Below are 27,508 nucleotides of genomic sequence, written 5' to 3'. Positions count from 1 at the left end.
CACCCCCAGCGAGAGGGGTGAGACACGCCCTAGAGCCGGCGTGCGCGGAGAGAGCTGATTGGAAAGCGGAGTGTTCTGTTCTGTGGTGAGTGTTCTTCAACACCAGATTCAAATCCAAAAATATAAATTCTGTGGTGTACCTTAAGATGCCTTTTCCAAAGACCTACCTTTGCAGTGCTGCTCACAGACAGAAACAACCACAAAGGTGGGAATGAGGGCTAGAATGACCCAGCCAGTAACCTCCTGGGCAGCCCTTACAGAAACCCTCTCTGAGCACTATTACACTTCTGAAATCTTTACTGTCCACAGCCCAAAATGAGCTTTATTTTTATCAGTGTCACAACATGCTGATAAATACGTTTTTTCAAATACTGAAATATATGACAAGGCTGCTGTCAAATCTGTAACAGCAGGATACTCCACCAGCAGGAAAATCACCCTTCTCTTCTTATCCCAGTGCCTGGTATGGCAGCTATAGTCCAGACAGAAAAAAACATAGTTACAGAAATCTATGGATCGTTGCCTCTGCTCAGAGCAACTGACTTAGGTAGAACAAAACACAATTTCAACTTTTTTTCTTTGGTGCTACCCCACTTCCCTTTGATTGTAAATAACACATATCAGCAGATATGCTTCCTCACTTCAAATCAACTCCCTAATTTGGGAAGAGATGATTCACTAGAATCTGTTTGAGTATGGAACATCAATTATTTCTGGAAAAGTGGTGACCTAAAGGTTTTGTTTTCAATCTTGCTCTAACATTTCCAAAGAAAAATTATTTCTTTCAAGTAAAATAATTTCACAATACAAGATCTGGACAAAATCTTTTTGTTTACCAAGGTGAAGTTCAAAGTGTCACTAAACCTGTCAGGTGTAATAAATAAGGAACTTAATGACATGTTTCATCTAATTAATATCTTTGTGATGTACTTAGAAAGAAGCAATTTTGTAACATGATACAATAAGTTACTTAAACTCAGGTACACAGTTATGTTGACTTTAAACTTCACTAGGCCCATGAAAAGAAGGGCTCATCCTGGGGAAGACAGATATTGTGTGCTGCAAGTTAATGCCGTGGAATGCAGTCAAAAGAACATGACTGTCCCACTATTTTTTTTTTTTTTTACACAAACTCAGAAACAGCAAATCCTTATTTAAGGCACTAGCAATAGTAACTCGCAGTCTGAAGACAAAAGCCAGTACCTATTAGTGCATTAATCCTTTTGCCTGACACAAAGAGAACCAACATACTTCAAAAGAAACCGCGGCAACTTCCCAGTCTTTGGTTTTTGATGCTCACTCAAAAGCAAGACAGAAAAATGCCACTCTGTAAAGCACTTCTCCATTGTAATTTTAAACTCTGTTTTAAGGAAAACAAAGGTGGTGTAAGGAAGGTTCTATGCTCCCCTCTCACCTTTCTGGTAGGATTAACTTCCTGGCCAGCCATCAGAACAATTCACACTTTCACTACAAAGATGCCACATTAGAGCAAGACAGATACCTTCATATGCAAATGGTCACTCTATCACCAGAATCAACCTCATTTGCTACACAATGGAAAGAAAACCCCCGCACATTTCTTTCACAGTTGAGTAATACAAGCAAGAGTCCTTTGAAGTATGTGGGTTTCCAGGGCGCTTTCTCACCTTCACTTCGGGTATCACAAAGCTCACGTTCCAAGCAAATTAAAAGTATCCCCACTGGCAGACACCTTTCCAGGTCTAAATCTGTTTCATCATAGAAAGATGAATACACAGAAAAGCAGAAAAAGGCACAAGCTAGTCACACTTGCCTGTACTCTGAAGGACAAAGAGTAAACATTATGAAACAAAATAAACAGAGAACACTGCACAGAATGGGTGGAAAGCATCGTATATCTTGAATATGGTTTATTGAAGACTTAACTGCATTTTGCTTTTTTTTTCCTCCTCCTCTAAACAAATTAATTTCCATTTCCTAGGATTCATTAGTCAGCATTAGCATAATGTCACTGAGCCTCAAACGATCATCAGGAACAGGTGGCATCAACTGATCATTTGTACAAATCAGTGCAACACCAAGCTACCATAAAGCACGTCACAAGGATTTAATATGAAACAGAACACCAAGTCCAGAAGTATCTCTATATTTTAACCACAGGTATAATCCTTGGGCGGGGATTTTTTACCCCACTTTGAAAAACAGCAGCACTGTGTTTGTGTTAGTGTGCTACCTTCACTGTATGAGCAACCATGCAGTAAAGAGCACAACACTCCCTGGGCCAGACAAAGTACAGTTTTGCAGTCTGGTGGTTAGGGCACTTCAGGAATAAGAGGCTTATGCATCCATAGGGCTACATATTTTGCAGGGGGTAAAGCTTTTTTTTCACTAGCTTAGTTTTTTCACAAACTTAGTTTCAAATTCATTGTTTCAAATTTCAGTCCAAACCAGTTACTTAAACAGGAGGAGTTTCTTTACCTGACCTCTTTGTCCAGTATAGCAGTTCTGAATGGATTAATGCAACCAGTTACTTTTTTGCTTCTAAAATGTATATACATATGGTATCTGCAATTTGTTGTGCAAAATTTTTTTTCCAAAATTTGAGGGGAAGAGGCATACATTTATTTCTTGAGTTTCCACAAATAATTGCTTTGTTGAAAAAACTCACAGTCAGCACACACCTGAAGCTGTGACTTCAACTGAAACATGATAACTGAAATGCTGTTTCTCTCCCTGGATTTTCACTCTTCTAGGTTTCCACAGTCTCTCTTCTCCAATAAAACCAAAATCCCATTAGTTTCTCTGCAGCATTTAATACAGTTTACTTAAATTTCACCTCCACCAGGAAACCCTGGAAAGCCAAATGACAGCTTCAACTAAATTTAAACTCAGTAGTTTTCCAGCAAGCCTTGATGATAATACTCATAACACACTCACTTTTTACTCATTTCTTCAATAGTTCAAGAAATTTCTCTCAAACTCTACCTGATCCTAGGTCCCACAACCAAGAAGGCCAGATTCTTCAGTATGAAGGTAAAATGTCCAGCTCCCCTTTCTCTTTGGTAAAGCCAAAAGTATTACTCATCTCCTGCTTCCCACACAGGCTCTTATGCCTTTAAAAGCAGCTACATTAAGTCTGTTAGAAAAGAGAAATTCTTCTTCCTCCCTGAAAATTCATACAACTTCAGTCAGAGTCATCTGTTAGCATTCAAAATGACCCGAAGTAAATGTAGCAACATAGAAAGAGAACGTGTATATTGTGACAACCTCTTTGAGAGCCATTCAACTCTCAGTCTGTCCTCACTGCTATTTTTGGCTCATTTCCAAACAGTTCAGTCCTTCCCTCTTCCAGGAGACTGTACTCCCTATTACAACTCCTGCAATCAATCTTGCAAGCAGTTTTGACCAATGTAAGCAAAATCCCTCACTGGACAGTTAAAAGAATCTGCTTCCAAAGAACTAGGTACTGCAGATGAACCCTGGCCATTTCTATACAAGAATGATTTCAATAATAGCATTTTATCCATGGTACTGACAAACAAGACTTGAACCTAATGGCACATGAACCAGAAGCAAAAAATCTGCTAATTAAATTGCCTTTATATGAATTATAACAAGGTAAGAGATTCAATGTGGATTAAAACACATACTCCATGTCCTGTACATACCAAACACCTGCATTCTCAAACTATTCAGTAAGTTATTACACCAACAAAATACAACTAATTAAATTTTGCCTTCCCCCATCAGGCAGAAAAGATGGCTCAAGTCACCATTACTTGAAGTTTTTCATTCACTGCTGGCAAATATGCAGTGCTAGAACATGCATCACAGCCCAGCTGACTTAAGCAAGCTCAGAACAAACTGAAGAGCAGGCAAACTTAGTAACACCTAAGGAAAAATAACATTAACAACAGGATATAGTTACCAATTTTCAGTCATTTTCTGTAAAGAAATGGAATTCTTTTACAGATGATGATATGTTAGATTTACATCCTGCTAAGTTATTGATCTCTCACTCTGAAACTACAGGTGGTTTCCATTTACGTAAATGTTCCTCTTAAACATAGATTAAGTCCCACATGATGTCCCTCAGAAAGTCCCACTGCTGATCTGAATTCTACAAAACGCTTTCCAGCAGCTGATTACATAATTTTGACTTTAAAACTTTATCACGTATCTGAGTACGCTATCCTACAATGAGTTCACGGGAACTTTCATTTAATATTGCAGACTTTCATCTAGACAGCAATGGGACTAACTCAGATTTAGTACAGTAACCATCATTTGAGCACTAAAGATCAGAATGAATGAATTTTATCATCTGCAATGCAAAAAAACAAATCAAAGCAATCTGCTGACAAAAAGGATCGAGATCCTCAACTATAATGGACAGTGCTAGACTTGAAGAGGGGCAGTTGCAATTTAGATATTATCCTCCTTTGAGATAACCAAAATTGCTTTAAATTTTAAGTTTGAAAAGGACATCCAAGATAGATTAGAAATAGTCTAGGTGAAATAGAAATGTTTGTGGTTGCAATAAGCTTTGTGTTTGTGAATGCATGTGTGCAAGGCAGCTCACAGGCAAAAACAAGGAATGAAACAAATACTGACAACTTTTTAAGTAGCTTGATTCATCCTCTCTTGACTCACTCCTGCTTATAACCTCATTTGATTTTAAGCAAGGGAGGAACCAGAAACACCAGACTTTAAAATCACTTTTTTTATTAATATTTTCAGACAGATTGATTTCTATCAGCCAATGCAGTCTTTGGGTGTAATTACTTACAGTTAGGCTGTAGGTTAATTACCTTAGGCTTACTGTGCTTCTTCCTGAGCACTTCTTTTAGTCATGTAGCTTGGAGTAAAGTAGAAAAAATGCAAATAATTGCAGTAAGGAGATTATTGGGGCACAAAATAAATCAAATGAAGAGGAAATTGCAGTTTCCTCCACCACCTCAGTGAAAATCATTGTGAGGCTGGACTCCAGAGTCACCTGAGGCACATCTCCTGGTCAGGCACAGCACACTACAGCTGTGGCAATAGGCAGGAGGACATATGGGCTAAGAGTGGTGGGTACATGCACCCAGAGGCTTTCAAGCTATTTGTGAGTTAGGACACAAATCACTGTTCAAATTACATGAGTTTGACATACTTACACTAAAAAAAAAATTTTTAAGTTTAAGGTGATTAAGCAGCATTTTAATTAAATTTAGAACAAAAATACACAAGAAAATAGCTTCATTAAAGCTTTTATTAAGTTACTAAAATTTCTTCAGTTGCACTATACACACAGCTCTTTTTTTTGTGAGATACCCATCACTCCTAAACACACGACGTCCCATAAAATATTAACTGCAGTTAACAGAGCAACTGTTTCTGGCTTCCGTGTCATAATTGTCATGACAGGAGCTACTTGTTGAGATGAAAAACATCTCTTTTTCATTACAAAATTAGCGAACCTCATCCTCTGCTACCTACTTAGGATTCATAAATTAGGTGGGGAGGGAAATACACCTTTCTGCTTTAGTTCCTGCTGAAGTGAATCAGCCTACAGAAAATACTCTCTTTCCAATACTAAACTGGAACTAATCCAATCATTAGTCTGTAAAACCTTGCCTGAAAGTACCTATACTGGGGGAACAGGGGTAGGAGGACAACAAAATAAAAAAATAAACCCTCTCCTTTCTGAAAAAGCTACACATGGGCACAAGGTAACAAGTGAGTTTTCACTGAATATTGTATGAAATTTATAACAAACAAATAAATCGTTTAAATACATACATTCAGTTAGTAACATAATATAAACAAATACCTTAAAATAACAAGCATTCAGAATTGTGTTTAATATATTAAGATTTCTTCTTTTTTTTTAGTATCCACAGTTTCATTCACACCAAAAAGCAAGTAGTAGTAACACCAAAGCTCAAAGAAATAATCTATATCATTTGGCAACAACATAGCGGTTTTAACCGTAAGTTCTTAGAGCCCACCTTCTGTGTACAGTCTATATCACTCAACTTATTTATTGTCAACAGTCACATACATCCCACTGCTGCAGAAAGAAAAAAGCACAGGTTACAAGTTCTGCCAGTGTACCTTAATCTATTAAGTACAGATTTACCTGTAGGTAATAGTCTCTAAATTGTTGCCTATGTGATTTCATTTACAAACATTTATTTACATTTCCAATTAATACCAGTCAGCTTTCAGCACGGCCTAACAAGTAACAGCACACCAGTCCCAAGGAAGCTGAGGCTCTCCCCTTTTCGAGGGAGGAATGGATCTTCAAGCAACAAACAGTACCTGAAGATCCCAACTCTTCCTCCAATGGCAGAACAGCCACAAACTCATACCAGCAATGTCCCTGGCAATAGTCAGTCTAGCTGCAGCAGAGCAATCCCAGCTCAGTGGGACCGACAGCAACTGCCAGCCCTGTCCCTCTCCCCTGCCCTGGTTCACAGCAGGCACCAAGGCAAGATCACTTTCTACTGTCACACTTTTATTTCAGTTAAGACAAAGTCACCCCTTTTTTCTTTTCCCTATCTCCCAACAATGACTGCAGTTATGTGAAGACTAAGTGTAATATACGGGAAAAAAACCCCAAATGTTTTAGATTTTGAAAGACAAAATCTTGAGGCTAGACGAGAGTCCAATTTAAAGAGAATTCACTGTTTATAAAACATTCTGCATGCACAGATGGATTACGTCTACTAAACCAAACAAGTAGAAAATTACCACAGAACGTATTACATAAAGATGAAGAACAAAATCAAGACTATACAGAGAAATTAAGACATTTAAATTACAATTCAGTAGCGCATCTTTGTGACTACAGCCTTCTTTTCCTGAGTTAGTCTCAGGCAGACAAGCACAAGCAGCCCAGTAAGCTACTTCAGTCTACTGTCCTACTGGATTATCATTAATTATCTCTGCTTTATTGCTATTACAGTGAAATACAAAGATCATATAAGCAGCATAAGTGAACTCAGGAGATATAACTATCCACTAATGCCCACATCCATTGACTTTAAGTAACATATGTCTGTAGAAAGTCAAAAGACCATTCAAATAAAAGCTGATTATCCAGCTTATTATCAAACTCAGTATATTTACTGAATACAGATTCAGAAAAAGATACTATTTTCATTAACATTTTAGAGTGATAAGGGTGGAGGGAAGGAGAATTTGCTAGTCAGAGAACACACATAGAGGTATTTACGATCTTAGCACTCCTTGTAAAGATAGATGACCCAAGGCAGGGTGAGGGGAGAGGTAATAATCCCTTTGTCACTTCAACTATTAATTTGAGAGTAGCTATTCATAGCCAAGTGAGAAGAAAAGGGGATTTTTGACATGGCCAAAGCAGCACTAATAATACAATTTAGAAGAAAATTTCCAACAAAACTTCAAAGCCACACCATTATCTCTGCACAGTCAACAGCCTCAAAACTTTGTCTCTAATTCAGTTTAGTTTTTAAGATCCATGCCGTAACCATCATACCTAACACCGACTTGAGCAGGAAAAACAAGGTAACATGTTATAACAATCCACCTAAACAAATAGCTTCATATTAATGCAGTATTTAAAAACTGCACAATAGTTACAGACGGAAACAGCTTGTTTAGACCTGAAAATTAGGTTAGAAAATGGATTTTTTGATTAGCAACTAATAAATCTTTTTTAACTGTGGGTAAGATCTGGCTCTAAAACTGAGGCCCAAGAGTTAAAAAAAAGCATATGTGCATGCTAGTTTGCCCTATGATTTATGTACACTCACTTGATTCAAGATACCTCTGCAAGTAACTGCAAACTGAAATTAATGAGTCACAAGTTCCTATATAAGTTTCTGTTTCCTGGAAGCACCTTAAATTTTGCTGTTCAAGCAAAAAAAAGTTCCCACATTGAACATACAGAGCAGATTACAGACACAGTCAACAGCAAAAAAATTGATGTGACAAAATTAATACACTCCTAGAACAATGAAAGAATCAGGAGAGATGTAGTGTAGGAATATCCTTGAATATACCACAGAACAAGTAGCAGAGCCTATTAAAAGGAGAGAAAATCGGGGACAAAAAAGACTGCCCATAAAACTTATTGCCAAATAACTGAGAATGCAGGGATAATGACAGATATTTGTTTAGCTCCCTACAGCGCATACAATATTCTGAATGATACAAAGTATAGGGTGGAAATCTTACAAATTAGCAACCTTAGACACGTTAGGTACGTCCACTACTGTTCACTTTTCAAACCTCTTCAGAAGATCCTCCCAGTCACCTGGGAGCAACCATCTTCAAAGACAGGAACACCAATCACCAAATGGTGCTGAGCAATGACTGACAGCTCCTACATTTATCATTCTCATACAATAAAGGTCATACTGGGGGCATGGGAAAGGTATAATACAGGTAGACATATAATTTCATATTCTAAAACAGATGTCAATAACAAACTTGTCGATATTATATTTGCATTAAATTTTTATGAAAAGTTTTGGTTCACTAATACTGCTTCAGCTGCCTAACTGAAGAAAAATATTAAGAATCTGAGTTACCTCGGAGGTTTGTGATACTGGCACAGGAAGTCAAATCTGTCATCTGGCACAGGTACTCGACTCTCATTTGGATCGATAGTACAGAATGGAAAATTTTCTGCTGCCGCTTGACTCTTCGTTAACACATTGAAAAACGTTGATTTCCTATAAACGAAATACACACATTCTTTAAGTAGTTCAATTCAGAAGCATTTAAAAGTACTGGATAAAACCAGATCTTATTCTAACCCAAAGTGATACTGAGCTTTCTCTTTACTTCAACAGCAGCGACCATTCCCCTGATTACAGCAGAAGACACACTTATCTGTAATGCCCCACTGAAACCCAATGATGTTACCTCTCTCCCCTACCCTTTAAAATTCCCCTAAGTACGTATATTGCACACACATGCTAGCAAAAAAAAAATTAAGTCAAAAGCAATGCACAGCCCTACTGGCCATTTCTCATTTTCCTCAAGAACAGTGAGACACCCATAAGGATGCTTGAAACTTTTCTTTGAACTAGTTTTGCCATGACTCACCCATTCCACAAAGGTATTGTTCCTTCAGATTTATTTACATTGTAACACAATTTCAGTATCTAAGCAATAAAAGTCAACAATAAAAAGAGAAAAAAAGCGGCACAGAAAGCAAACCACATCAGTTAATCAATTACAAGTAATCTTTTGTTCATATGAAGATACACTTGTACCTTACCGAACTATTTTCATCCTTGTTAAATATCAGTGGAAAAAAGTACACTACCAGGGGAAAAAAAAGAACACTTTCCCTTAAACCAAGAGGCAGATCACTTTGGTAGCTGGCATTTATTAAACCAAAAGAGCAATTCTTGATTTATTAACTCCCAAATCTTCTACCATAAATATTCAGGTTGTTGTGTTTTTCAGAGCTGCTCTGCATACAGCCAACATGCTCAAAAGCCACTAACAGTTTTCTTTGAAAGTTACATCATAACGTAACTGAAAATGCTATTTATCCCCATTGACATGCCATACAATGCTACAGCTAATTATTTCCTTTATGGCGTACGTCTTAGCTACACCCTGAAAAATAAAATAAATTATAATAAAAAAAATAAGAAAGCAATGCTTCCAGCTTTAAGACGTGCACAAAGGTTTGTCCTCTAATTTGTTAAAGATTTAAAGTCTGAGAATGCTGAGACCCTCTCTTAGTAAACAGGATACACGAGTTAATACCAAGAGGTTTCACATGTGTATCTTCCAGGCAATCAATTCATCCTCCTTTTCAAGTACAGCTCCTGTGAGGAGCCATAACTACAGATGACAAGCATGACAGAAATCAATGATTAACGTTTCAGCATCTCTTCCAAACTGTCACTTAGGCTTGTCTCACTACAAACTCTGAAGAAGTTTCAAGAAAGTCCTCTTCACTGCCAATGACACGGAATAATTAACCCCTTCCTGTGCACATCATCCCAAAATATAAAAGGAATTTGTTGTTCATGGGTGCCTAAGTATTTGCATGAAAACATGCATTACACAAACACGACAGTGGAAATAAGGAAATACAAAGGACATAGTGTTTTAAGAAACTCAGCAATTACTAAGACTTTTCCTTCCCTATAATCTTGTCCAGACTCGTACACACCTGCCTATCGCTGCCAGTTTTGCGTCGCTCCACCTGCAAGTAGTTCCAGCTAAAGATAGAAGTCCATCACTGAGCAGTAAGACTTGTGTCCCTGAGCTCGCATCCGCACCTTTCTGCGCCCAGACAGCGCCTCAGGTCCCTGCCCGGCGCAGGGGCGAACGCGGGGAGAGCGAGGAGCCTCCCTGCCCGTCCCCGAACACCTACCCCACGTTCGGCAGCCCGACGATCCCGATCTTCAGGGACGTCCCGAACCTTCCGATAATCGGGTGCGACTTAACCCCGTCGCCTCCCTTTTTCGGGGGCATCTGCAAGCACAGAGGAGGGCACACTGAGCTCCCCGCGACACCCTCGCGCACCCTCCACGCCCCGTCCCCTCCCGGCACGGCGCAGCGGCCCAGCCGGGGCCTCCGCCTCCAGAAGGCCGAGGAGAGACACCCGCGCGGCGGCGGCCGCCGGGGCCGCGGCGGCGGCCGGGGATGGTGCGGGGCTCCCCGCGGCCGGGGCGGGCGGTCCCGGCTGTGGCCGAGGCCCCAGCTCACCTCGGCGCGGAGCCGCCTCGGAGCAACAAGCGCGAGCGGCCCCTCGCACGCGGATGCGCCGGCGGAAGGGGCGGGGCGAGGCGCGGCCATTGGCGGGGGCGCCGCGGGGGGAAAGGTCGCGCCGGGAGGGCGGGGGAACCCCGGGCCCGCCCCCGGCAGTGCCAGCACAGCCCGAGCCCGGCACGGCCGAGCCCGCGCCGCCCGCGGGTGGCAGCGGCGGAACGGCCGGGCGGCCGCAGGAACGCTGCGCGCAAATCACAGAACCAGTGAGGTTGGAAAAGACCTCTGAGATCATCGCGTCCAACGTATGACCAAGCACCTGGTAAACTAGATCATGGTACTGAGTGCTGCATCCAGTCTTTCCTTAAACACCTCAGGGGACGGTGACTCCACCACCTCCTGGGCAGCCCATTCCGATATCTGATCGCTCTTTCTGTGAATAAATCCCTCCTAATGTCCAGCCTAAACCTCCTCTGGCACAGCTGAAGACCATGTCCTCTAATCCTGTCACTGGGTGCCTCTGAGAAGAGGCTGACTCCCACCAAGCTACAACCTCCTTCCTGGGAGTTGTAGAGAGTGATAAGGTCACCCCCAGCCTCCTCTTCTCCAGGCTAAGGTCCTGGTCTTCTGTTTGCCCACCCATCAATCCTGCACCAGAGCAGGAAGCACTGGGAGGGTGAAACACCCAATGCCCAGAGAAGTGCCATGTGCTTTTTGAATTCAAAGGAGCACTGATGCTTAGGCACACCACTAGATTTTTGTTCGTGCTTATCTAGATAAAAAGGTGTGTGGTCAGGAGGAGACCCTTGTAAATATGTTGTGATTTATTTATAACAATTTACATAGAAAATAAATAATCTAGGAATAAAATAGAGAGGTCATGAAGAAAAGATGAAAAATTTAGAATCTATAAAAAATTAATTGCAGAATGTTACAGAAGTCAGATCAGGACTCTTCAAAAAAATTAGACATTTTCTTTAACTCAGGCTCTGCTTCTCTGAACCATTAAAGACAGGCACCATCAAGTGTTGCCTGCTAAGAAAATTGAAGGAGAGAAGGCAGTAAAAACTATTCTTATGGCATGCCCTATTTTAAGTCCATAAGATAAAATTCTCAAAACTTGAAAAACACCAGAGTGAAGGAGTCAAGGTGAGAGTATCATCAGATATATATCATCTCTATCACAGTAAAAGGAATATAATATTGAACATATTTTTAATTTTTTTTTAAAGAAAGGACACTTCTATTTAGCTTAATTTGAAATTATACATAAAAAATGTCTGTTAAAACTTCTATATTTTAGTGACATGAGATTTTTGCAACAATAATATTGAGGAAGAGAATGCTGTATCATTTCAGAGTTTTTCTATTAGTATAGTGATAATAACAGTTCTTGATAGTAATATATTTTCGTGGTCTTTCTACTGTCTTAAAATCTATCACTATACACTTAAGAGGGAAAAAAAGTATATCTACTTCAGATTAAGATACAGTTACTTAGCTGTTGAATAAATGTATTACTAATGTATTACTACACCAAACATTCAGTAATATTGAAATTAACAGAAATAATTTATAAATAAATTCAGCACAGACCCTGAATCCTTCACATCTATAAATTACAAACTTCAGTAACCGAATTTAGTTTCCTTTTCAGGAACAAATAAAAACACCACCGTTTTCCACCCTTCTAAAGCTCAAGACACTTTACTTGTCCTGACAGTAGTGATTTGCAAGACTGTTTCACAGCAACAGCACAGGATGGATTTGCCTAGCTCTATTAATAAGGCCACAAACTTTCTGAAAGACTACTTTTGGAGAGCTTTTCTGCTTATTAGATTTTCCCACAATCCAAACATTTTGTCAGACGATTTTGTTGTCCAATCTGAGCTCTCAGATAGCTCTCACAATAGCTCTCAGTAGATAAACTTCTTGACTGTCTTCTTAAAATAAAAATATTTAACTTACCAGTTATAAGCACAATATATGTATAAGGCATAAGCAGTTTGATACATGAAGTAAAGGAGTGTATAAGTGTGTGTATATACATACACAAATAATAAAGCCTGCTGTAGGTGTAATTTTCGTTTTAGCTGTTGGGGAAAACAGCTGAACTGGAAGAGAAAAAGAAATTAAAATCCCTGCCTACTTTTGTGGCTGTACTTCAGTGTGACTACATATGGTACCAAAGTCAGTGATGTGTGTACGAAAGTGTGCAAGTTTGAATACAAGTTTTTAATTTACGCTCTCTATTCAACATACTGTAATAATGGCACCCTTCTCCCCTTCCCTCCCACCCCCTCCATCGTCCCTATATCTAATTTACTGTTAGCATGGCCACTTCCCTAAATGCAGATACAGGACTTCAAAGCATTTGATCCCTTCAGCTAGAAAACGACTCACGGCCATGTAACACTTCATCTTATATGCTTTTGATTTCAAGTTGCTTTTAAAGTCAAGGTTTGCCTTATTTGGCTGAATGTTTCTATCCAAATCTGTCATAATGGTGAAAGCCTCATTTTAAACTGGCATACATAGTTTAAACCGTAATCATCTTGACCATATTACATACAAAATGTGTTTTATAAGTTTAACAGAAAAAAAACACAAACATCTAGAGAGCAATCATCTCCATGTCAACTCTCCAACACTGAAGTACTGCACAAATACAGCTTTTTGTACAGCTGGATCATGTGCAGAAGCCAAACAGCCCTGGAGCAACTCTACCTGATTAAAAACAATGTTTAAAGGACAGTAATAAAACAATCAGTTTGTTTCTGCCACCAACATAGTCTTTGCTTTCTGCTGCCCAGAACATATATTTACAGCAAAGTCACTGTTAACTGCAAAAATAAGTGGTTTTGTAGAACTGAAAGAATAAAGACAGAGCCCCTGATCCTTGCTGTGACCAGGTAATACTCAGCGCAGCCCAGGGGTGAGAAGAACACAGCTGCTTTTGTACACCCCAGCTCGGAATTACCTGGGTCCCTGCCACTTGAAGGGAGCCAGATGACTCCTAGTAATACATACACTCGGTACTAAAAAGAAACACTGCTCAAGGGCATGGTCTAAACTAAATGGTGTTCATCGAGTTCTGTGAAGTTTAAAGGTACTCATCACACAGCTGAACCGTGCTTGAATACAATATTTTAAAACATTATATTTGGTAGGGTTCAATAGTGTTTGTTCTTTTAGCTGTGGATTCGGCTAATTTCATAGACAATCTAACCTTGCCCCATTCTTTATACACCTATATTCTTACTCCCCCTTGCATTTTATATTTACGCATTTTCATTCTTCTGTATTGTGATAACTGTCCTGGTTTTAATGGTATCAGATTGTTAATGGTGGTAGTGCAGCTCCAAAGATGGTCAGGATTGGTGTGGTGGCATAGAGCATCTCTCTCACTCCTTTCTGCAGTATCCCAGACTTTGTCAGTCTAGAAGCATGTAGTGCTAGTGCAGAACAGTCTGATCTGCCACATATTATTAATATTTCTACATCATAACTCTGGATATATCAGCTGAATTTCATAGCTTTAACATGGACAATGCCACTAACAGGCATAATGCATACTGAAATCTTCATAGTGAGAATAGTGAAAGAGATTTGCTCACAAGAAGAGAGAAAGCCAAGAAGAGAGAGGTTCTATAGTAGGACAAATTACCAGTGAACTAATAAAATTTCAGTTCAATTTCCGTTCAGTTCAACGTCTACTTTGAACATTTCAGTACCTTAGCAAAATGAGAGTACCACTATAAAATAAAAATATTTTTATTATTTATACTAATAAAAACAGAGAAAAAAAATTAAATAGGGACTGATCATGAGGTGAGCAATACTAGGCTTTTTCTAGGCCTCCAAAGGCTACGACCATTCTAGCATGACCATTTATTTTTTCAACAAATAAACCATATGACATGAAAGAACTGTTAAAAGAAAAGGAATGGTAGTGGTCTAAGAAAATATGTTGATTTCACTTTATTTAGTGTTGTAGATGGCAGCACTGAATTGTGTCTTAATCAAGATGCTTGACAGCTGAACAGCAAACTATGAAAAAGGAACATAAGTATTAAATACTTCTAGTGCCTTAAAGGGTATTACTGAACATGAAAGATCCTCTAATTTACAAGTAGGGAGACTTCTGTCTCTGAATTTGGACTATACCTGTGTACTTTAAAAAAAGAAAGCAAACAAAAAATCCAAACCAGCCCACCCTGCAAGAACGCTGACTAGGAATAAACCCACAATAGGACTTATTCTTGAATCAGTTTTTTGCAATCTTTGAGCTATGTTCAGCAGCCTGGGAGACACCAGCAAGAAAGAAACCTTAGGGAAAATGAAATTACTTTTCTGTAAATGTCTCTAAACTCTACTTGTGAGGTACAAGTTTGGAGTTACAACATCAAAGGATAAAATAATGTAAGTTTTGGCATTTAGTCTAGATTTTTAACTGTGTGCTGTTAAATGTCTATGCAGGAATAGTAGACTCTTGCTGGATTTCAAAGACATTTCATCTTTCTCTTCTAGGGCACAAAAATGTTTGTGATGTAACGTCTTAGGATAGATAGAATGACTTCATATGTTGAACACAGTAGAAAAATGTATAGAGAGATCTGGATAGTTCAACTTAAAAACATGATCTCAGGAAAAAAGCCACACACCTCATCCTGGATCTAATGCAGATTGAGCAGTTATATTTTAGCCTGATAAGATACATTCTGTTTTGATGGAAGAAAAAAATGAGATACCTAATAAACTACGTTAGTTAGGTGATAATGATACATTTTATACACTACAGATTTGCAAAATTACTGTAAAATGAAAACCAAACAAAATATTGAAGGACATCATGCAGCAATTCTGGAAGTCTTTTAAATTTTTTCCATATTATATTTGTTCTACTTCTTAACTCAGATTGTAAAGTATTTTATAACCTGAAAAGTTCTGATAAAAGGGATTAATAGTAGTCATCTACATTTCTAGAGGCCTAGAAAAAGAGTTACTTATGGGAAACAGTTAGGACACTATTTGCAAAATATCAAAGAATTCTTTACACTCTGGAAAATCTGCAACCTTTAGGAGGTCATCCAAAGTGCTCACAAAAATTGCATGTATTGCTGGATGTGGAGCCTGGTGCACAGAAAGGGGGTGGGACACGTTCCTCTGGGCTTGTGAATGAAAGCCCCAAAGCGCATCACCCCTATGCACACAGAGAGATGGTAACAGGAATATAGACTACATCTTCAAGATGGGTTTGCATAGGAAAATTTCAAGAGTTTACCACTGCAGTCAGCTAGTTTTTCCTCATGAAGGTACACTGTTTAGCATGAACAGGTAAGTGTATACCTCAGTCCAATTCAGAAACATTGCAGGCCCAGAGAAGGTGGGGTGACAGTTTCTGTTCTACATTAGGATTGCAGTGACCTCTGTAAGTACAATGGAGATTTATTCTGTACAATGCTTCAGTTTACATGTAAATACTAACAGCATACTGCTGATATTGCAGTCTTGTGGTTATAATAAGAATCCAGTAATTTCTTCCTCATAACTCAGCTACTACATTACAAAAATCCAATAGAAATCAATTTAAAAACTCAGATCACATATATATTATTTTTCTTTAATTTCGTGGTAGTGTTCTTATTTATAAGAAAAAGGTCACAATGCAATTATCCCTCACTTGTGCATTCAGGAGAGGACCTCTTAGCTACTTTGTAATTTCATAATTCTCTATTCGGAAGAACTTAGAAGCTCAGCAAAGCTCCACTCAATGCCAATGTTTTCCCCATAATTTACTTGCAAAGTTGTTCCTACCTTTCTATTCTCAACTGTGCAGTACACTCATCTGTAAATGTGGGATTTGCCATATTTTAACTTAGGAAACAACTTGTATATGCACACTCTTAGTGGTGCCAGCATAAACCAAGAATCCACAACAATTGCAGAGACCCTGGCAGTCCTCATCTCTAAAGGTACCTTGTCACCCACCGTCATCTGGCAACAACTGGTCAGGTGCCAATGCTCCCAATACAAACCTGTTTAGCAGTCAGCTTCCCAGTGTATCCCATGCCCTGTTGTCCAAAACGATGTGATAATGTTACATTCACATCAGTATCAGGAAGAGATCACTGTCCTGCCCTGCTAGTTGCTGGTCTGGAGGATGTACACAGCAGAACAGGACTGGGCATGCCAGAAGTGCTTGGTGAGCAGCCAAAGCTTGAGAACACCTCTGCAGAGGAGTTCTGGAAAAACAATGAAATCCTATTCCAAACACTACGAAATTACTTATCAAATTGTAAAATTACTATCACCGTGTTAAGAAATAACACATGATCATAGAAATTCTGTTGCCTCACAGTTGTAATACTTTTGTGGGTGCAACCAAAGGTTGAATTAAGCATGAATGCTTGGACACAGATTTCACTAGGGATTTCAGAACCCAAATAAATTCTGGAGAGGGATTTTCAGCCAGAGTTTAACTGCTGGCTGCCACGATGTAATTCCTGCCCCACTGAAGAAGCACAAGAGCATGGCCTACCACAAATAACTATTTTTCTGCCAAACCTAATCTACATCTTTTTTTACACTTATTCCAGTATTTTTATCCCAGTCTCCCTTTTAAACCAAAACTTTGCCTTACAAAGTATTTTTATTCCTCTCAATAGCTTTATTTAGATCATCATATCTGTACTACAATGTAAAAGAAAGGTTTGCGCATTGGCAAGTGCATTGAGAACCCTGAAGTGGGGAAGAACTACTGCTGACCAGCTGTGGGAAGGCACTGAAATAACATCAGTGACCTGCTATGAGAAGAAAGATGTGGCAACTCTTGTGACAGATGAAAAAACCTTTAATAGTTTAATTTTTTTACGTAAGTGAAACAGATTGATTGTATCTCTCTCTCTTTGTGACACTGAAATTTTGCCTGTCACAATGAACATTCACAGGGAAGAGCAATCTTTATCAGAAAAGGTACTCACTTGCTCTGCTCTTGTGCTAAGGATTTTACAATATTTGACATGCCAGTCACAATTTACAGGACTCCTGACAACATCATCTGAGAAATTACACATTTGTGTTGGTCTTTTTTAGAAATCAGGTTTTTAAAGTGTGACCCCTTGTTTCTAACCATAGGCTATCTGATGAGAAGTGAATACAGTTGTCAGCTGGTGGGGCAAAAATTTTAATGTCAAGAATACGGGAATCTCTGAAAGCCCCATGGCCTGTGCTCATGGCTGTCCAATACGAGTGGGCAGCTTAAGTAATTTAGGAAGAAAAGTTTATTTCCTGAATGCACAGAGCTTTGACCATCAAGTTACCTATAACAGTTATTCTTTTTTCACTTCAAGGCAGGCAGTAATATTTCCTTACGCATTATATACACTTAAAGTGGAATATATTATTAAGGATTTGAGGTGTCTAGCTTTTTTAGACGGCTTTAAAAAAAAGAGTCAAAGACTGCTACTTGAAGTTATACAAGATCCCTTTAAGATATTTGTAGGACATTGGACATGAAAAAATACTCTTCTCTGCTTATTTTCCTAAATATCTCCTCTACGAATCCTTTTATAATAAATGCGCGTGCTGATAAATCTTAAAAAAGAACTACAGAAATATTAATTACATTGTGATTGTTTATCATTTTTCCCACAATAACATCTTTTGTGTATTCTGCTCATTTTTGGGAAGGTCTTATGATCTAATCTCCAACCTATTTAAAAGAAAATGCTTTGTGTGCCATTTTGTACTCATGGTCATTTGGAGTTCTATTTCAGTTTCATTAATATTGATGGAACTTGTCTCTGCACTCATTCTCAGCAGATTCTTTGAAATTAATCTTCAGCATTTACTGTGATTTGTTTCTGTTTTCTGCTTCATTTCTGAATCCAGCTCTTCTCTAGTTAACTTTGTTTTCTTTATTTTTATCCACTTGCTATGATGGTTCTACTACTTGTGCCACTGTGGTGTGTCAGTCCCTTTATGGGATCCCTGTTTCGTCTCTGCCTTTCACTGTGATTTTCCATCATTATGGGCCTCTTGAATAAAAATGTAGCCCTTGTTTCTGATAAAGTCCATGTTCCTTTTCTTTCTGTGTGATTTTCCATCATTATGGTTCTTAAATTTCTTGAATAATGATATATACTATGAACAAATGCATGAAGCAGTAATGGCTTCATCAGTGTTTTCTAAAATATATCTGCAGCTTTTAGAGCATACAGTGCTACAGCAGAGTTTGTGCCATGTTTGTAAAAGCATGATTTTTAAAGCGTATTTTGTAGCCTATTGATGACTATGCTGCTGTGCATTAATAATTTCCCTTCTTTCAAACATTATCTACTTTTCAGGATAGTGGTTTCAAAGAGATACTGAAGTTGAGGAATAAGTATTAGTACTGAACATCTTTTTTAAAAATGGTAAAAACGTAAACCCTTTGTAATGTTTACAGCAATACCACTATGTTATGGGACTAACAGAATTCTTGTTAGGCCTTTTACATGAAAGATGCATGAACAGATTTTGGAGTTCTTATTAAAACAAGCCAACATTTTAATTCGAAGCAGCATATCATAATAAACAAGTAATCAGAATAAGTGTTTTAAATATGTATCTGCAAAAACATGATAAAAGAAAAGTTGTACTCCAGTACTAATTAGTTACATTTGAGTTATGTCAAATACATGATGAAAACCAAAAGTATAAAAACATTTCAAGTTAAACCTCAGTTCACCGATTTGAACAATGGAAATCTTTAATATGCCATAATGTAAGTTGGGGTAAAAACAGGAATCAAAATATTATAAAATATTTCCTACCTCATTTGATAGTAGTGGCACAGTAACTTAGTCCACAAAGTGCTTTAGTGATTTCAAAGGGGGCAAAATGTTAATCACAAAACACTTACCAAGTATGTCAATGATTTCAGCATTACTTTTTATTTTAACATACTCTGTAAAATTATATCCATTAGTGTTTCATTTTGGATAACAGATGGAAAGCTTAAAGATCTGGAGAGGCTTGCAAAACATTTCCAAAAACATTTATAATGGTATTTACAATTGACTACAGTCTCTCCCACCAAAATAAATGGGTCTTATGGTATTAATTAGAGAAAACTTGGTTCCTATGTGTCCTGTTTCCTTCCATTTGAAATACAAGTATCAAAATTCCTTTAAGTTCTCTAAGGAAGCCAAACATGAAATGCCCCAATTGATGGCTCCAGCTCACCACCCAGGGGCTGGAAACACTGTCCCCTTCTCACCAGGGCAGCCGGTGGCCTGGAGCAGGTGAGCTACCCACAGAATTCCAACCAGGCACAAAGGGTGACAGCAAGACCAGTGGGAACAGCTTCCCCATAATACCCAAGCAAAAAGAGCAAAGCAGGTTTGGCAATGACAACCAAAATTAGCCACAAATCATTCACTGCCAGAAAAATCAGTAGTGACAAAACAGGTGTGTTTTGTCGAGCCACGTAGCCAAGTGAAAATAGACTGGATATCAGACCACATGATCTTCACAAAAGGTGACAGAACTAGGGGGTGGCACACCTACAACCTCACACCTGAGTGTAAACATAGCTCTCAAGCACAGACAAGTCCCCAGTGAGACTCTCTCACAGGTCTGTTCACAGCACCTGATCCCAGGTGACAGTCCTACCCTGAGCACAGGCAGCCAAGCTCCTCAGCAGGTGGAAAAAGGTTCTCATGCATTTATGCTTCGCTCGGGGTCCTGACTCAAGCAGCTTTCAATAATTGACACTCCTTACTTCAGTGCCTTGATACAGCTAAGAATGCTTTTATGTCCTTCTCAGTTTATCTTCCAAAGAATCAGTGACTGTTTAATAATGTTTGTATTAATGATTTCTTCTTACGCCATTCACTTACAATGTGAACATGGTGCCTCCGTGACAGCTATTTAGCTGCACTGCTGGTTCAGTGAAAAGCCTTGGGAAGATTGCTAATTTATGATATGTATGTGCCAAATGATGATCCCACTTCAGTTTTCTTCCCTCACAGTGTTTTGTAGATTGGAATGCATAGGTAGGTGGCCAAGTTTGAATAGCTGTGTTATGTTAGTTCAGTAACAATGAAGTGTCATTATTTTTGGCTAATGTTAACATGTAACTGGTGTATGGCCTGACAGATGCATCTGAAACATTTACAGATTTTGGAAAAGAAATCTACAGTCACTCACAGAGCTGTCTCCAACCATTCTAATAAGAAGATAAGATTGTTTTGCAGCACAAAGTGGGAGAAGACTTAATAGAATCAGTCACAGTTTTAGTGTTACCTCTGCTTCAATAACCAATTTATGTCAATTTATACCCAATTTTCTTAAGTAGATGGTTGAGAATAGTATTACTATTTTTTTATCTTCCAGGTAAAAGGTACTTCTCTTTTCATTTTATCTGGGATAAATTATGAAGTCATTTCTCAAATGCAAGTTTCAATCCATCATTAAATAATAACTTGAATGATTGCTTCTCTTTTCTTAACTCTTAGAATGGAAACATACTTGCCCTTTCTGAATCTGCAAGTTCCAGTCCTCATCATTCTTTGTTTCAGAGTAGTACTAGCAGAAATAGTAGGTGACTACTGTCCCTATCAACCTCAATTTCTATTACAGAAAACAAAAGTTATAAAATGTTTCAATGTATCCAAGTTGTTTTCCCTAATTCCCCAATTTAAGAATGTCATGATGACATTCTTAATTTTGCTATGCAAAGAGACAAACCATGTCGTTTTCAAAGCAAAAGAATAATTAAAATACACAGAAAATAGAAAGATTCGCATTGTAAAAAATAAGCTAAAAATGAAGGAAGTGTACTTCAGAACAAAAACAGGGGCTCACACATTCATTTCATGTTTCACTGAATAAAAATCCAGATCACTTCACAGATGAATCTGAGATAAAGTTAACCATTTTCACTACAATTAACTGTGACACTTCTCATGTTGGCTAATGTTTGCTGCATGGTCCCAGTGAAACACAGGCTACTTTTAAAGGCATTCAATAATCAAGGAAGATTCTGAGTCACTGAAAGTCCACCCAACAGAAACCTCAATACGCTTACCAGCTCAGACTTCCTCATGGGAAACCAGTAACATACTGTGCCTATATCTTCTGCATATTTTTGAGTTATTCATGTGTGGCAACACAGAAGACATCCTATCGGTTCACTTTCAGTCTCATGGATCACATATTCAAGGAAATTAGCAACAGCAGCAGCAATATTTGAGAACCCACCTACCTGCAAGGCAGAGTAAGAACTCCTATTGATTCAGGTGATTTCAAGTCTCTCCTGTTATTTCTTCTGTAATTTCTGTGGGGTTTTTGTTCAGTGCTTGGTGCCTCACTGGATTTCAATGAGACTGAAATACTATTTGCCTCAGGAGTCTTTTGAGCTTAAGATTCCCACTTTTCTGGAGAGGTGTACTGTGAAGCACAAAATGCCTAAGAACAGCATTCAGTCAGGAAAGAATGATGGTCAGCAGTACCTGTATTCACTTCACTGCTGTGGTAACACAGCGGGGTAAATAACCTCCACAGAACTGAAGCTATGTCTGCTGTCAGACTGACAGCTGTGCTAGCCACAAAAACTATCTTTAATAGACAGATTTAATAAAAAGAACATGTTGTTTACATTATATACAAATCCCAGCCACCTCCCCAGTCTGTACCTGAAAGTACAAACAGCAGAGTAATCATGATGCACTATCCACTTCCCAAAGCTAGGAGAGGAGTGAGGCAATTAAACACAATTGCTCTCTTACCTAGCCTTATTACACTTAGCACCTGCTTGAATGCCTTCTGTCCAGCTGAGGAACATCAAGCTGTCTTAGAAACACCCAAGCAAGGGCTTTCAGGAAACAGACAAAGCTCGAGAGATCTTTGGCCTAGAAAAGAAAATCTAGGAAGCTTCTCTAGTGTTCAGGAAACTACAAAATTAGTGAAAACCATTAATTGCACAAGTGATGTTCTGTGGATGAACTTAGTTTTTCTGAAAATTTCCAGAGATTCCTTTGGAAATAATCAGTAGTCTGTGAATCACAAACAGTGCCTGGGAGATGCTATGTCCAAGACTATAACATGAACAAATGCAATCATTATATTTACCAAATAAATATTTTTCTGGTTGGACTTTTTTCTTACTTCAGAGGTCAGTTTCATATCAATACTGTCTAGTATCCAACATATGCAATGCACTGAGTTTATAAATTAATTTCAAAAGTAGTTTTACTTCTTTTACTTTCTCTACTTAAAGTCAAATAAATATATATGCAGTCCATATTCAACTATCACAGAACTCAAAAATCCTCCAGAGCTGTCACCTCAACTTGAAAACAATAAGCATGTGTAGCATTCTGAAGGAGGGAAGAAAGGTAAACTGATTGCTTAATTTTTGATTTTTGGTATCTCTAAGGAGAGCTGATAACTCCTCTTTAAAAATTTCTGCCTTCAATGAATTTGTAAATATGCCTGGCTGCAGCTACAAGTGGGATGCAGAAGCTGTAGGATACCGAAGCCACTCCCATAACATTTAAGTGAGGGTGTACATCAAACCAGGAGATTTATAGTAATCCCCTGCTATTAGACACACTTTTCTTGAAAGTGTGAGTTCCCTTATTAGCTACTCAGCAGGGGACTCCATTTACCCTGCAAGTGGTCTGAGGCATGCAAAATGTTTAAATTTTGAGAGAATCACAAACAGCAATATCTCCAGAGTACAAAACATGACCTATATTTTTTAATTGCTCACAAAACAAGACACATCCAAAGTGACATGGATACAAATAGCTTAACTTGAACTTGCCTAGAACCAGCTCTGTAACTCACACATCGTGAGGATTTGGTTGTGAAGCCTCATCAACAATCCATCAGGTGAAAATCCGATGCCTCAGTATCTCAGAGACCAGTCTTTTGAAAAGACGAAATTTGAACAACAAGGCTGCCTCAGACTTTGATTAGCCTTCCCATACATGACAAAGAGCTCACTAGTAAAAGCATTTTGTCAGCAACTTCGGTACTGCAGTTTTAAATTTCTGTAACTCCTGAAGACTGCATGTGTTAAGCATTTTGAAAATACTTGATATTTTAATGCTTTTAGGGGTTTCCTCCTTTTCAGTATGCACCTTTCAGCATTACTGACTGAAGAAATACCAGCCTACTTAGTTTTGAAATTTGAAATTGCAACAGACTGTGAGCTGTGGTAGGTATGTGCATCAACAGATTGGAAATTCACCCAGGAAAAATATTTAGGGAAAAAAAACCTAAATAAAATGTATTTGTGCTTAAGAATCCTAAGAGACTATCTTCTGTTTAGCTGAGATTAAAGATGGTAATCTACAGTCTCAAAACCCTAACTCACAAAGATTTGTCATACTCCTGCTTATTAAAATGTCCTTTTAAAATCTTTATTAAATTATATCCGTGGTGGGGTGAATGAACACTAAAAAAGAAGTTCTGTAATGATTCTGAAGTTAGATTCCAGTCATTAGATAATAATTTGCCTATAAGACTCTTATTCACTATTTACATTTTAGTTTTGTAACATTTAGCTTCAACTCTTCTGAAAGAGATTAAATTGAGACTATTTTTAATGTTGATTCCAACAACTGCAAAATAATCCTTGATATTTACTAATACCAATCCACAATTAAACAATTTACAAATGCAGGCTAGACATAATTAGTAGGGCTTGCTGAATGAGCTATTTTCTTCACATTTTTAAGATTAATGCCTACATTGATCTGAAGACAGAATAACTTTAGTTTCATTGTCCATTTTACATAGTGCACTGCTGAAAACATATTCATATTGCAACCATTTCCCATCACTAAGAGAGAACTGCATTTGGAAGTACTTCCTTCAAACTGATAGATCGAATGCAAAACTGCTCAGAAATATAGGTTATGAATATTTTCCACTGTACATCTCTGTGGCTACCCACTACTTCCAACCATTAAAAACAACACAGAAATGTTGGCATCAATAAGAATTGCAGGTACACTTCATCTTCCAACAGTGTTATGTCTGGACAGTTGCAGCATTGTAATGGCATGGTAAATGGCAACTTGAATATTCTCATGTTAATGTATTCACATCAAATAGTTACTCAATTTGCATTTTGCTCCTGTAATTAATTTAAAAAACAAAACCAATGTTTTTGCCTTTTTTAAAATCCCTTTTGTCTTACCCCAAAATGGAAATTAAAGTTACAAAATTTTTCTGGTTTAGAATTTAAAAGGTATATATGCAAATGGGGTATAGATGTATGCTGCCAGAGTTGGGTAGGTCTTTTTCTCCTTTTCACTTAGTAAAATAAATACTTGTATGCAAACATCAGATCTCACTCTAGAGTGAGAATATATAGAATATATAATTACTATGGGATTAGATGTGATCCTAATTTAGTGGTAATGAGGGTATAAATGAGGTGGGATTTTTAAGTTAACCCCTCAGTGTAGGCTAGTACAGCATCTCTTAACATTAGTTCAAGTCCTGTCATTGGAAAGACTCCAAATACAGTAGTACTTCCTTAGACAGAGTAAAACTTTTGGCAGAGTACTCTTTTATGAGTACTCAGCATTGAGAAGAGTATGAAACTCTATAGGAATTTAACTACAGTGAAAGGTTCTGAGGCCCTAAGACTGATTTCAGTGTGAGCATTGCTCTTCAAGACTGTTACACTCAACTAGATTCCCTGAGTTGTATTATTCACATATTACTATACTAAGAAATTAGGCTAATATTCCAAAACTGTTCTCTGCTGAGAAGTCAATGTTAACCAAATCCAGGGTTCTGCAGAGTCATACAGTATGTACATTTGAAAAACAAAGCAACAGTATCCCCAACTCCCTATTCTGCTGAAGAAACATCCTCTTCAACCATGAATTTAGGGGAAAAATTCTGGCGCAAGTAGAGACGACAGTTTAATATATTCCTAAACAATAGTTTAATTGGCTTTGTAGAACTATTTCCCTCCTGCTCAGATATTGGTATGCCCCCATTCCCATTCTCCTAACCATGTGGAACACATACTCTTCTACCACATGTTAGATTTCAAACTTTATATTATTTAAATACCATGACACTGTATGTTATTAATCAAAATCTCAATATTTTGGAGCCGTTTGTTAAACAATTTTCTAGCATCAAAACCTTACACAATCACAATCTGAGGCACTCAACTTCCTTGAAGATCTCTTCAGAGAACACTTCAAAGAGGAAGTTTTTGTAGAGGTCACTTAACTATATTCAACCCTATAAATACAAAGAAACATTTTTTGTTTTAAAAATTGGCGAAAAAAAGTTATATAATTGTTTTAAATGGTTGGACTATTTGAAAGGTCATGTTAAAATCTTTAAGTTCCATGATGAGACTTGTCTTATACCTTTTAACATGCATAAGATATAAAGCATGCTTATTATTAATTTCAGGAATAGTTTTAGATACCTACACTGAATTAAACTGTCATAGTTGATGTAATTATTAAGCAAGATTATAGACCATGCTCAGAAGTTCAAATAGTGCCCATTTCAAAAGTCATCTCAGTAGTTATGAGCCCAAGAGCAACCTACCATGACTGGTCACACTCCTGGAGCAGGGTATGAAAGCTCTTTTTGTTTAAAGCTTGTCTTCTTGATCCTAGTTACAGCAGAGTGGTGTGAATGCAAGAGACTTTTGTTGTTAATAAATTTAATGCATCCCATTAACACTTTTTACATTCACATCCAACCAATACGGAGCATAAAAGAGGAGCATGTAGTACTTGTCACTTGATTCCAAAACTTCAGATTTGTTGCCTGTATGAAATGATCTCAGGCTGAGTAACCTCACTTCAGCCAAGCAAATCTAATGGACAACGTATGGATGAACATTCTTAACATTATCAATCAAACTGCAGGCATCTGTAGTACCACTTTCACCTTTTTATGTGAAATCATGTGTGATCAAAATGTGTTAGTTGAACCCGATACAGTTCTGTTGCTAAACCAGAAACTCCAGCAGACAGACTGATGCTGGACTTGTTGCATTCTTAAAACTGGAACTAGCATTCCTAAAAGTGGAAATAAATCCATGTGTGTATGTTTTTAAATACACTGAAATGTGGGGGGAAATAATTTACTTACAGAAATATTTTCAGCTACACACTGAAAAAAATAATCTGAACTTCACCCTACCTATTCAGAATTTTAAACAGAGCAACAGGATTTGTGATGCTGTTTTCAACACTGCTGTCTTCAGGTTCACTGAAATGTTTTATACCTTCACAAACTAAACAGAAGATTTCATGTTGTGGCAGTAGTCTCATTGGAGCCTTATGACCAGATAACCACTTTGTTTTGCAATGTCATTCACACCAGTACAAATGTGGAATGTCCTATCTGGAATTAATTTAAACTCCTCTTGTGAATGTAGCTTTATGTAAAAGAGTACAGAAATTAAAGTACACTGTTTAGCAACGCTTTTTACTTTTAAAGATTTTTAAATATTCTATTTAGCTAGTACAAAGAAAACACAGGTGCACACATATGCACACATCTGGATGGACACAGTTGCACACCTTCTCTAGAAAAGTAGCATGCCCTATGGGCTGGCTAGCTGCCACTCATTTTGATCCAGGTAATTAACATAGAAATAACAAATACTAATATTTTCTCCTCCTCTGAGAAATTTTATATAGCATTCAAATATTTCATGGAACCTTCTCTTATTCTGTGCTAAATGCTTTAAAAAAGACTCAAACAACTTACACTAAAATATGGTCCTAGCTGATTATAAAATAAAAAATCTGATTATAAAATAAGCCTTGCAAAA

At 37.9% G+C, this 27,508-nt stretch overlaps 1 protein-coding gene across 4 annotated transcripts in view; it reads right to left on the bottom strand.

Moving 5' to 3' along the window:
• OLA1 (Obg like ATPase 1) overlaps nucleotides 1-22,423 on the bottom strand; it is a 110,393-nt gene extending 87,970 nt beyond the window's left edge. Inside the window, exons 1-4 of one of the 4 annotated variants that reach the window (XM_069020635.1) lie at nucleotides 22,368-22,423; nucleotides 21,938-22,140; nucleotides 10,352-10,452; nucleotides 8,541-8,684 (exon numbers count right to left, since the gene is read on the bottom strand). In XM_069020635.1, coding sequence (XP_068876736.1) covers nucleotides 8,541-8,684; nucleotides 10,352-10,452 — 245 coding nt within the window. In that variant the 5' untranslated portion in view covers nucleotides 21,938-22,140; nucleotides 22,368-22,423. Of the gene's footprint in view, nucleotides 1-8,540; nucleotides 8,685-10,351; nucleotides 10,453-10,686; nucleotides 10,767-21,937; nucleotides 22,141-22,367 lie in introns of those variants that run through there. The other 3 variants (XM_069020636.1, XM_069020634.1, XM_069020638.1) reach the window with 3 other exon arrangements.
• Nucleotides 22,424-27,508: the final 5,085 nt, after the last annotated feature.

Source organism: Aphelocoma coerulescens, chromosome 7, assembly GCF_041296385.1.
Source record: "Aphelocoma coerulescens isolate FSJ_1873_10779 chromosome 7, UR_Acoe_1.0, whole genome shotgun sequence".
NCBI classification, from domain to species: Eukaryota; Metazoa; Chordata; class Aves; order Passeriformes; family Corvidae; genus Aphelocoma; species Aphelocoma coerulescens.
Note: the sequence above shows the minus strand (reverse complement) of the source record. Positions and strands in the feature narration are given on the sequence as shown.